The 13,055-nt window shown below is 36.5% G+C and overlaps 2 protein-coding genes and 1 pseudogene across 2 annotated transcripts; all 3 read right to left on the bottom strand.

The window, feature by feature from the left end:
• Window positions 1–3,684: 3,684 nt before the first annotated feature.
• Window positions 3,685–4,755, bottom strand: LOC149223678 (putative beta-1,3-galactosyltransferase 2 pseudogene; annotated as a pseudogene).
• Window positions 4,756–4,911: 156 nt separating this feature from the next.
• LOC149223677 (uncharacterized) lies at window positions 4,912–5,604 on the bottom strand. Its single transcript, XM_089383384.1, has 2 exons — window positions 5,464–5,604; window positions 4,912–5,366 (listed from the first exon to the last, which is right to left on the bottom strand). The coding sequence occupies exons 1-2, from the start codon at window positions 5,544–5,546 to the stop codon at window positions 5,123–5,125; spliced, it is 327 nt and encodes a 108-aa protein (XP_089239510.1). The 5' UTR covers window positions 5,547–5,604; the 3' UTR covers window positions 4,912–5,122.
• A 4,025-nt stretch (window positions 5,605–9,629) lies between these two features.
• On the bottom strand, window positions 9,630–10,548 carry LOC149223676 (21 kDa protein-like). Its single transcript, XM_089383383.1, has one exon. The coding sequence runs from the start codon at window positions 10,393–10,395 to the stop codon at window positions 9,760–9,762; it is 636 nt and encodes a 211-aa protein (XP_089239509.1). The 5' UTR covers window positions 10,396–10,548; the 3' UTR covers window positions 9,630–9,759.
• Window positions 10,549–13,055: the final 2,507 nt, after the last annotated feature.

Genomic DNA, 13,055 nt, shown 5'->3' with positions numbered 1-13,055 from the left:
ATTTTAAAATATTTTATTGATATTTTAATTTTTTATATATAATATTTTAATATTTATGTAAAATAATTTTATCATTTTTTATATGTAAAACCATTTTTATTTCATTGATATTTCAATTTCCTAATATAAGAGAGAGGAGATTTATGATATAATATACAAAAGAATATTAATTAAAAAACAATAGAGATAATAAATATTTTAGTGTGAATAATGTGGGTTATAAACTAAATATTTTAATAGTCATATTAATTAAAATATTTGAATGCCAATTATGTATGTATTATATACCATTTACAAAATGTTATAGTTAAAACAATTTATTGATGTGTTGGTCAAAATGAAAAAAAATTGTAATTACTTCTTTTCTTAACATGGTTAAAATTAATTTTTCTTTTTTTCTTTAATTTTTTTATTACATTACATGACATCATTATCTTGGATCTTATGAAGACTATATTGATTTCATCTTTTTGTAATTATTTGTTAAATGTAAATTTACATTCATAAAATCATAATTTTAAATATATAAATAACATCACAAATTTCTATATTCTAGCCTTATAATTTACAAATTGTAATTGTTAAAATCATAATTTCACATTTAAGTAAGAATTTAATTAAAATTTATATTTAAAATATTCCACATTTTTATGTGCTTATTTAAAATAATATTTTTATATCTTAATTTAATTAATAATTATTACCATTACATAAATGATAAAAATAATAAATTTCATCTTTATAGTTAAGAATCTAGTTACCCCATTCCTTAAAAACATACGAATTTACTAATTATTTAATTTTACACCACTGCCCAAATTAAAACTTGATCACGTACTCGCTAAAGTGTGGCCACTTTGAATTTCAAAAAGTGGCAAATCACGAAAAGAAAAGATAAAGCTGCGGTGACCACGGTCTTGTCTGTCGTTTTTAACTCTTATTGTGGGGTCGAATACGTAAGGACGGTCTGCGAACTCGTGACCGACAACAAGGCGGCATGAAGGCCTAACTTCGATTGACACGTCTACAATCTAGTCACCCTGCACCGATTTTATATAAATCTAATCAATGGATGGGTGAGCAAAAGGATTTCTTTAGAGAAGGAGACCATCTTAAGGCGTAAAAGCATTTCTTTAAACCATATTCCTTCTCTTGGTTACTCTGCAAACTAGCATCATCCCACACCATAAAATAATTGTTCAATTAAGTGAAAGTTAGAAATCTTCAGGGAAATCTTGATACTAGATTAATGAAAAACATTTACAAGCTTTATTACCTAAAGGCACATTGGAACAAGGTGGTCTGAGGCGCAGAACACCAGACATTACTGACGGGTGGCTACGTTTTGGCTATCGACAGAGGCTAATTTCTAATTTAATGTTTATATTTACTTTTAAAATTAAAATTTAAAAGTAAAATACAATCGCAATTTTAAACAAGGGCAGTTGTGAGGCAGCAAGTCTTTGCATGAAGTTAACATTTAAGATCTAGGGCTAAAGAACAGGGCATTACGCCTGTATGGTTGATCTGGTTGTTTGGATGAGGCATATGATTTTATAAAAAAAATGTCATTTAAACCTAATGTTACTGTTTGGGGAGCCTTACTTGGTGCCTGCCAAGCCCATGGCAATATGCAGATAGGAAAAGTTGCAGCAGAACACTGCAGTTGGATTGAGGTAAAGAGCAGGGTACAACAATAAGCATATTGATAAGCAGAAGAAGGTATTCATGTGATTGAAGGACAACGAAAGTGTGCATTAATCTGAATTTAGGCTTGAGTTCTAATATAAGCATGTCACTTGACTCTAAGACTGGGGCTGCTAAGTCAACAACGTATCCATGCAAGTAGAGCAAGTAGAGTATGGCAAGTAGAGAGGTTGTAGTAGGTCCAGTTGGCTGATGGCAATGACAACTTCTATATGCCGATATTCTCTATGTATGATTTATATGGTTCAAATGGATTAGCATTGCCCAGCTCTGGCATTGGCACTTGGCTCTGTAGTGGATGGAGACTTCAGATTTCATAGGCCTTGTCAGCTATGGAAGTGGGCCTTGATGAGTTTAGAGAGAAAGTTTTTATGCCTGTATAGTATTTTAAAACGTCTTTATGCCAGCTCATATAGTAACACTTCGATATGCAACATCTAGGGCCTGGAATCTAATGGCCAGGGCAAAACTTAGATATGGCAACATCATATTATGTTCAAACGTATATATATATGAATCCAATGGTTACAATGGACTTTGTCAATGTTTCTATGGTGACATCATATATTGATGGCTTTACTGTCTTAAAACTTAGATATGGCAACATCATATTATGTTCAAACGTATATATATATGAATCCAATGGTTACAATGGACTTTGTCAATGTTTCTATGGTGACATCATATATTGATGGCTTTACTGTCTCTGGCATCAAATCTAGAACTAGGTCTAGGGAGGAGCGAGCCTCCATAGTTCCAGGTCCAATAGGCCCCATAGTAGCAAGTCGAAATAGGCTTTCACCACAGGTTTAGCTTTAACTCCAAGTTGCACTAATTAGTTAGAACCAACTGTGTTACAAGGCGGCAGACGGCAAAGGCAGAGTGAGTGCATGCATGGGCTTTAGACTCTAAAACGTAACGTAGTTTCTAGTCATCAACATATTTTGGAGAGGCCTGAATGAAGGCTATGAATTTCAATTAGATTAGCAAAGAGTTTTGACCTTAAGGTTCAAGGTTGGCTACTTAATAGCAGCTGCATTTTCTGTCATAGACAATATACAACACATATGAAGGAAACCCTCCTATGAAAATTTCAACACCTTCAAAAAGCTGTAAAACTTCAAAGCAAAATTGAGCAGACAATGACGTTCTGCTAGTGAAAAATATCTCGAGTGGAGAAGGCAGGGCCACACTCACGAATTTATAGATATGTACGTAGCCAGATCTTTTGAAATAGCATAAATCTGACCAGTAGCATGTCTGAAGTATCTATTACCCTCTTCACCAAACTTCCAATATTCTGGCTCATGATACTTGACACCTCTGAAAGAACACAAATTATTCTTATTAACACATTTTCCTAAATGTAAGACAGTAAATATTAGAAAACTGCGAGAACCAAGGTTTTGTATTGCAGCAGGCACACGGAAATCCTCAACAGGCAGCCTTAAAAGAACACCTCAGTTTAAACTTCAAACTCCACAGCAGTCTACACATGATTTACTGCCATTCAAGTATTATAATACTATGGCTTTTGATTCAAACAAAGAACCTCAATTCCGTGGAAGACATCTATGTCCCCTCTAAATATAAAACGACTTCGGAAACTGTTTACAAGCCACTAATTTGAATTTTGTACAGAGTGACAGAACACAGCACAAGGATATGATTTGCTTCTAAAATCCAAAAGACTATAATCATTTAGCTCTATACATCTTCAATCACAATTTTCACAAAATTATAAACAAATTCAATTCGGAAAGGTCCAGTATTTTAGGATATTCTCTGGAAACCCAAATTTCTTTATGCTATTTAGTCATAGCTACTTACTTCTGTGCAAGAACAGGTCCAGACTTCATGCAACCAATGTAAATTCTTGGTTTAGATCGGTATCGTGCAAGAGTGGTGGCCAGCATCGCTGAGAAGAGCATCCGTATGTTCTTAGTGATAACAAAATAGGGCAAAGATATCCTTCCATTGATAGTAGTTATCAACTTATCCTGGTTCTAAAAGAATGAGGGATTGGTACCTAAATTAACATGCACATCATCATCGACCTTAACATAGAAATCTGCATCCCATTTTGCTACTGCTGTAGAAAAATAGGTCTTGGTCTTTGCTGAGAGCTCGTGGTAGCCTTCAACATGTTCCAATCTAAGGAAATCATGATGCTGTGCGTCTTCTGAATCAATGGCACGATCCAAAATACCACCAGGTGTAACACTGTGTCCAATAACGAATCTAATAACAATGCCTTTCTTCTCCTCCAACTGCTTCAGTTTGGATCCTGTGAGGAACAAAAGGTCCAATTATCAAAATCAACGGATATCTAGAAAAGCTACAGACAGCAGAATATCCCTGCCCTAGGTTCATACACGCTCATGAGAACTATTTTTGCAATTAAAAGCATTTATTATTTATTAACCAGATTTCAAAACCTAAAAATTTATTAGCAATAACTGATATGGACCTTGTGGCATCCAGGTTTCTCGAACAGAGTCCCGCCGCTTTCTACTGCTAAAAGCTATATTGATTCCAATCACAACAAATGCCTTTTGGCGTACCTCAGGGCCTTGTCCATCAGGCTTCTCAAGAACAGGTGACCCATTGAGGTTGGCTGATTTTTCAGTCCGAGCAACTGCTAATTCCATTTCAAGAGAAGAAATTGTTTTGTCTAACGATCTGGAGACAAGAATTTGCAAGCTCAAATGAAGGGTTTCAATTTTGTTGTCAAAAAAGTGCACACAAACAAAGACCAAATCCAAATTTTATACAATAACAAGAAATCCTGTGCCATCGATGCCTAAACCATAGAAAGATAAAGCCACCTCAGTGTCAAGGGAATTTGATAACTACAACTGACTACCCTATGAACTGCTAAATACGTATGATGAATTAGCAAAATACTAGGCAATGTAGCTGAAATAGGCAATATTCAGGGTAGTGATCATGAATGACAGCCGACATAAGTTAAGCCATAAATCGAAAGAGAACAATGAAAGCCGCTGCCTGTTACCTCGAAACAACACAATCATCATAGGCATCCATGAATGACTTCATTCAAATTACGGGTGCTAGAATAGTCACATAAATAGGTAGAACAAGGTCTTTAAAACTGCTCACTCAATGGCATAGATAAGATAGGGAGCGAACACGGCACTTGCGATGACAGCCATTGGAAGAACTGTGGATCCTAACATGGAAGAGGGCCAGCAAAGCCATTTTCCTGCTTTTTTGACATAGTTAGCACACCTAAATTCAAATTAAATGAACTCAAAACCGTCTCAAATTAATCTCTCTAGGATACATATAAATTCATGTTACAAGCTGCTTTCTGGAAGAAAACTGCGAAGTTAACAATGAATAATACAATTGTGCTAATGGAAAAATTGAAACGAAAAGAACTGACTGTGTCTCATGTGAGTTGTAGCTGACGTTCTTTAATCTCATTCTTCTCGACTTTTACTGGCCATAGTTGCTCATGTTGATCCTTAACAAGACAAGATACCTTCTCTTCTGACCTTGTCATAAACTCGTTATGCAGTTGCTTGCATCCATCCACAGGTGGTGTAGAGGAATGACTAGGACTGAGAGGTATCTCTCCATGAGAAGAATCCTCAGATGATTTCTTTGTTTGATAAGGTGCCTTTGTACAGACTCTGGAATTGAGAAACACGCAAAGGACAATGGTTTTAGAAACAAAGACAAATGCATGAACTACAAGTTCAAAAAATAAAATGCCAGATGCCCAAATACCTTTCTTTTCGCTTTTCAAGAAATCGAGTTGAAAATATCAGAAAGTTGGTTATTTCAGCAGCTGCTTCATTATAAAAGTTCATCTTCTCAATGACAAACCCACAGTTTAGTAGGAAATTCAAGATACAACTGAATTGCCTGCTTTTTTGAACTGCGAAGTTAACAATGAATAATACAATTGTGCTAATGGAAAAATTGAAACGAAAAGAACTGGCTGTGTCTCATGTGGGTTGTAGCTGACGTTCTTTAATCTCATTCTTCTCGACTTTTACTGGCCATAGTTGCTCATGTTGATCCTTAACAAGACAAGATACCTTCTCTTCTGACCTTGTCATAAACTCGTTATGCAGTTGCTTGCATCCATCCATAGGTGGTGTAGAGGAATGACTAGGACTGAGAGGTATCTCTCCATGAGAAGAATCCTCAGATGATTTCTTTGTTTGATAAGGTGCCTTTGTACAGACTCTGGAATTGAGAAACACGCAAAGGACAATGGTTTTAGAAACAAAGACAAATGCATGAACTACAAGTTCAAAAAATAAAATGCCAGATGCCCAAATACCTTTCTTTTCGCTTTTCAAGAAATCGAGCAAGCGATGCTTTACGCGCTTGTGGTACTGCTGGGGTTATAAAGAGACTAAATCAGGCATACATAATGAGAGTTTACGACAGTACAACCCAATACGAATTCACTAACATGCTACAGAAGTTCAAGACTAGCTAGTTCATCAGTCTGTACCTACCAGAAATTTCCATTGCCAGCTAAAAACATAATTTCTTGAGCCTGCCATCAACAGTTTCATTTACTCAATGCTGTAGAAATTTAACTGCATTGATTATATAAATGCAAATGCTCTCATACTAAAGAGACCTCCAAATAAAAAAAAGAGTATAACAATAGTAATACCCACTTGTCACCTAATGACATAGCTTCATGACAGAGAAATAAAGAGTAGTTCTATAAACCCTGGTAACCTTGCCTTTTTTGAACCAATCTTAATTAAAATCATTTGAGATGTTTGAATCAACCATCTAAAAAAAATGGCATTTCAATTTGAATTTACATATTGCAAAGTTCATGTAACCTTATTTGGGCATACCTTGTCTGCAGGAACATCATCATAAACATTTACTGAGCCAGAATAGAATTGTCAGCTGTGCGCCTGCTGGCTTTTCAGAAACACTGGCAACAGCCCTTCAAAACCAAAAATGCCCACAGATTTGTCAATCCACAATGAAGCTAAAGATAATTGGCATTATGCATGAACCATATAGAGAGTAAGATAATATATTTACAAACCTTAAACTAAAATCACAACTTAACATCAGCATTGACAATCATATTACCCTGGTATAGTGGTTCTGGTGGAGGCTCCAACAACAGGCAAGAAGGAATGTTGTCCAGCTAAGGGCATTCCTTGAAACTGTCTCACCAAAGTAGTTGTTCCTCGATGCTTATTTGACATCCACATTCTTTTGCACAATGGCTTGGGAGCTCAGTACCAGCTTTCCTTATGCAAGTTGTGTTGAGCTGTTTGTATAAAAAACACAAGAATTAATTGGCCAAAGCTTTTGTGGCCCATCAAAGTTCAGGAAATCCATGACTAAGGAGGCAGAGCAAAAGAACTACAACAATATGTGAGCTATTTGTATCAAGAAGACAAGAATTAATTGGTCGTCTATTAACCGTGTTATTTTTCAACCAAGTAATTTATTATATTTAAACATAAATTGAAGTTCATTAAAATTATTAGTAAAGTGAATATGCCGGTTAGAAAAATGAATACGACAGGCTGCCAAATGTTGCATGCACAAAGAAACGTGGCCACATGTTAGCAACGTAAAGTGTATTCTCGTACACAAGACCAACTAAACAACAAGAACCAACTGCTGCAAGCTGTGGTTTTGTGGACCAAGCATTTGTCACAAGAGACATAAATCCCTCTTCAGTTGCTAGAAAAACATTCCGTATCACCGCCAAAAGTATCGCTGCAGCTACCAGAGAAAGGAATTTCCATGACCCGAATACATGTTCATTCAGAAACTCCACCACAGCAACATTCCATTTTCTGTTATAATGATTGTTAATGTCCTTTATAACTTTGTCCAGATATGTAACTTTTGTGAGAGGAACGCACTTACCCATGCTGTTCCACAGGCTGGCAACCTCTCCATCGCTTTGGAGGTGGTTTGAAATAATTCCGCTCTCTTTCAGCAATCTAACATCTTCTTCGCTGTCGATCATCCCGTTCATGAAATCGGTGTATCGTGTGAAAACCAGCGCACCTGGAGCCGCAGAAGCTTCAAATGCCACCAGATTTCTCAAGATTACCTCCGTGTTGGCATCCAACCTTACTTTGGGGAGGTAAAGCGTGGCAGTTTTCTCATCAAATTGTATTGTGGTGAGGTCGCCGTCGGTAGCAACGAATTTGACTCCTGCAGAGGATAAAGCGGCCACGGATGGAATAGCTTGTTCGTCTCGTGTGGGCGGTATGATCTTTTCAGTGGATTCTTGGCCCTCCCCCTTTTCGGCTCCCTCTGCATCCTCCTCCTCAGATTTCATCTCATCTTGATCGACAAAAAGAGACAAGGGTTTCTTCAGAGCACTCAGAGCAGGCAGATTCCCAATAATAGAAAGAAGATGTAAGGGCAACTTCATCAGAAATCGCAGAGGCCTCCCGTTCAGTGATTGCCGAGGCAAATCTGTAAGAAATCGAAAGGGACCTACCTTAATAGAGGACAAAGTCTTCCATAGCAAACTGAAAGCCTGTGTAACGGTTGACATGTTCTCTGTATCAGCCGTATCTTTCCCCTCCTCAGTTGAAGTTAAATTTTGATTGCTGGAAGCAGGGACGATAGCGTAATACAACACCTCAAGCACATGCCCTTTCTCGTTTATATGGAGCTTTGAATCCTCGGGCAACTTGAAGCTGAAAGGCGATAATTCTTGGCACACAAGCCTCAGCAAACTCGACAGCCTCTCTTCTGCCTTGGCTCTAGAACCCAATTGCAACTCCAAAAGATTTTGCAAAAGAAAGAGCGGCAATTGATTTTCCAGCATCATGAGATCTCTGAAAATGGAGTTGTGGGTAGAACCAGTGCTAGTCGGATGTAAGACTCGCCCCAGCCTAGGTAAGTTTTTCATATGCCCTTTATTCCTAGCAAGATCTATTTCAAAAGCAGCAAGCAGCTCCACTGATATGAAATTAATATGAAATCCTCTCTGAAAGAAGGTGAAGATACAGGGCTCCGCTACCAGATCTAGTTCTTCTAGCAGGTGAAAAAGTAACTAAAGTAAAGGGGTAGTTCATAGAGGCCGCCAAACCTGAAAGCAACTCTCGTGAGCTAGACAGAAAGCTACTACCAGAGCTAGCCCAACCACTGGTTCAAATACAACTGATTCCGAATCAATAGGCTTTCGAACTAAAGGATCCGTCTCTGGGCGAGGTGATAGCAAAGAGCATTGGTTTTCATTCAATCTCCATCGCAGCGACAGGACCAGGTTCAGGTTATACGGATCCAGAGCTACTAGCATCATATTGAGATCGAGCAGTTCCACCGCCTTACCCCGACAGCTGTTGAACCATCGCATGCACCAGCTGCCAATCCACAACTTTGTAACAGGGAACACGAAACCTTACGAAACCTTCGCATACCCTAGCAGATAATAGGAATCGAAGTAATGTTAACATTAAAACCAGACCGGTGACGGTTAGCGACGAAAATGCACCGGGCTTATTGCTTTTAAGCTATGCTCGAGCCTCTTCCGCCTCGGGAAGAGGCCAAATAAGATCGCGAAGCCTGAGGTGTGAATGAAACTTAGCTTAGGTCGGCATATCCCCGCACACATCATTTCCAAACTTTAAGAGAACAACCGAATAACACCTAAAAACTAATGCTATCTCCGTCCGGAACGATTACTATAGTCCTTGCCGGATGCCCAATGGCAGGGACTAATAAAGAAAGGAGCTTGGTTATTTCCCCATCAAGCTTCAAAATTCCCATAGAGATGCATGTGTGTCCTCGGGCCAGTTAAGCAGGGCCGTTTCATATTACTGAATCCAGACCCAAACGGGCATTCAGAATTGTATTTTAAAGATAGCAGATACCTTCCCAGGCAAAAGCGTGCATGCATTAATAACAAAATTATTTTAACGAACATTTATTATATCACTATCACATAATTTGCAATAAAAAGCCCCAAACTTTGCCTCAAGGCCACAGGCTAAAATCTATGGTATACATATTCTATGAAATACTGATTATATTATTTGAGGCGAGGCTCCCTTGAAGGCTTCAGACATGGAGCTCATCTCCTCTTCCGGTGGCAGCTAATGTGTTGACAAGAGCGAGGGCATTACTTATCAATTTGCGAAAATTTTGCATTTGGCCGGTGACCATGGCCGTAACATTCCCGCTGGTGTTGAGATCCTGAAAGCCAGTGAGGCAGGATTCCTGGTCTGTGAGGGCCGCGCTCATCCATGTTTGCACGTTGCTCATATGAAACTGGAAACTGTACGCTTTCAGTTGCTTGAGCTCCACCAGAGATCCTCTAATCTCGTACGTGGCATCCCTGAAATTCCCAATACAATCCTTAAGCGCCGCGTTTTCTCTTTCACTCATCATGGCGCCTCTGGCTTTGAGGCCGGCGGCGCAGACGGAAACGTTGCGAGCATTAAGCAAGCTGACTATCACGGCCGCCTTCACGAGATCAGTCTGCTTCGCCTTGAGAGGCCCGGCGTAGGAAGAGAGCGACGAAACGCAGAGCTGCGGATAGAGAGTCACGTTGCACGAAGTTTTAATGAATTCCGCGATATCTGTGTGGTTATAGTACGCGGGATATTTCACGGCCTCCGTTGTAGCTGCTGCAGCAAGTGAAGGCATTATGAGAGCAAATGTAAGAACAGATAGAATAGCGAGTAATTGATCCATACCCGTTCGAACTGTAGAAAATAAGCAATAAGATGTAAAACCAAGCGAATGCGAATATAAGCTCTCGAAGAGAATTGTAGGTGTGCTTCTTGCTCTGGTGGTTATAAATAGGGGAGTTGGGATGATTATTGCCGCTTTTCCAGGTATTTTTTCAATGGCCCGCCTCCGGCCGCGGCTGGTTAAAGTCGGTGACACGAGTGGATCTTTAATGATGGCGCTAGGAATCCTGTAATGTTTCGCACTCTAGCATGCCTTCCACGATGACCTGTGGCCACACTGGTCAAATTTTATAACAAGTTAAAACGCCGCTTACACAACCAAGCAATTTCAGCACAGTTTGTATAACCAGCGTGCTCAGAAATCCGGGTATTAAGTGGGTTGCCGTATTTGTACCGGCGTAATAGTTGAGCAAACTAATTTTTATAAATCAGGAAGTTTTACTCCAATTATTTCATGAATTCAATATGAGCAATGTCTGTGACCAAACTGAAAGTCGGTTCCCGAGTGGGAAGGCGTTTGAGAGACTTTCACTATGACACATTGTACTTTTAATGATTAAAGTTGGAAATTACACTGATAACCCTCACTAAAGTTGGAAAGTAATTTCATATTTAAAAATAATGTATTAATATTTTATGAGGTACAAGGAGTAAAGTTGGAAAGGATAAGGATAATCCTCATTGAAGTTAAAAGTAATTTCATATTAAAAAAAATAATGTAATCATATTTTTAAATAGAAATTAAAAAAATAATGTAGGGATATTTTTGAAATAAAAATATAAGTATTAATTTGGAATTTCATATTAATTTTTTGTAGCAATAATTTTAAAATAAAAATATAAGTATTAATTTGGAAAGGATAAGGATAATTTTCACTAAAGTTGAAAATAATTTTATATTAAAAAATTAATGTATGAATGTTTTTGAAATAAAAGTATAAGTATTAACTTGGAAAGGATAAGGATAATCCTCACTAAAGTTAAAAGTAATTTCATATTAAAAAATTAATGTATGAATATTTTTCAAATAAAAACATAAGTATTAATGTTGTTTTATTAATTAATATATATTTTAAAAAATTATATGAATATTTTTTTAATTTAAACCAATTATAATTTTATATTTCATTTTTATCATTTAATTTAATTTTAATGTAATGTAATTTAACATCTTTTCCTTACTAGGCTAAATAGCACCCATATGAGAAATAATATATTTTAAGCTATTTTAAATTTTTGTATTAAATTTATGTTAATTAAATTTATTATTTTAAATTATCATTTATCAATATTTATAGTTTGTAATATAAATATTTTTATTTTTGAATTTTGTGAATTTTAAAATATAGTAAAAAAAAAATTGTGGAGGGTAATCTATTTTTATATTTTTTTAAATATTAATGTTATTTAATATATAAAATTTTGATGTAATTAAATATTGATTTATGTTTAATTAAAAAGTTTTCATTTAATTAAATATTGATTTATATTTAATTTTGAAATGCAAACCTTTTTAATTAAATAGTGAGAATAATTTTATTTTTATTATCTAGATGATAAAAATGGTCATCTATATAAAGCAATTTAAATTAGACAACAAAAACATTAAATAATCTAGATAGATAGAAATGGTCATATACTTATATAGAGTAAAAATAATTTCAAAGAGCCATAAGATAAATGTAGGTAAATAATTTCAAAAAGCCATAAAATAAATGTAGGTAAATGTTGTTCATCCCATCCATGTAAGATGGAAGGACAGCCTAAGTAAATAAGCATAAACATACTCACCCTATCAACTTGTAGTCATCAAACTTTCCTTGCTAACATAGCCTAACAAGTCTTGTAAGAATATTGTTTCTACAACTTCATTGGTTTGTGAAAACACTCGATGCATGCACTTGTTATCTTATCAATCTCATTATCAGACTTAATCTCTTTTGTACCACACTTGCTACTATTTATAGAAGTAAATGTTGGTAAATTTTTGGGACTCGGTGCTACTAAATTTGAAGTTCCTTTGAACAAAAACTCAAGCTCATGCAACTGCAAGTATTGGTCCATAGAGGAAAACTCCACAATATTAATTGTAGAGTGATGGCCTTCGAGTTTGAATTTTCTTGAAAGTGGTGTTTAATATTCCATCTGTGGCGTTAAGTGACTTTAGTGGATATGCCTTCTAAAATGTTTTTGTTCTTAAGGAATCCAATTAAAAGGAGCTTGGCCTTCATTTCATCAGCTTTATCCTTAAGGCCATTGGATTTCCCCTTGACCACAATCCACAAATGCTTCACAAATGTTGTACCCTCAATATTAAAGTCATTTGGAGAATTAGAACTGGTGTAAAATTTATTGGGTATTGGGTGGAAAATATATGTGATAATGTTCATAGAGGTGAGAACCAACTTGTAATTACAAAAGGCCACAGAGCACGATTGAGTTCCTTACAAGTGAGGAAGATGATCTGTTGTCAAGTGTTTGAATCACGCTAAGGCAGTTAAGAGACCAATCAAACACACCTTGTACTGTAACAACCTTTCACCTCCTCCCACTCCCACCTATACATGTCTAGGAACAAATTTAGTGAGAAAGAAACAACAATGAGTGATTGGTTGATAAATTAATAGATTTATACATTTACTTTTGTCCTGTTGAAGCTAA

This window comes from Pinus tabuliformis, chromosome Q (assembly GCF_031772625.1).
Source record: "Pinus tabuliformis cultivar Carrire ecotype Pingquan chromosome Q, CPIR1, whole genome shotgun sequence".
Lineage (NCBI taxonomy): Eukaryota > Viridiplantae > Streptophyta > Pinopsida > Pinales > Pinaceae > Pinus > Pinus tabuliformis.
The sequence above is the reverse complement of the archived record's forward strand: the minus strand, read 5'-3'. Positions and strand labels throughout refer to the sequence as shown.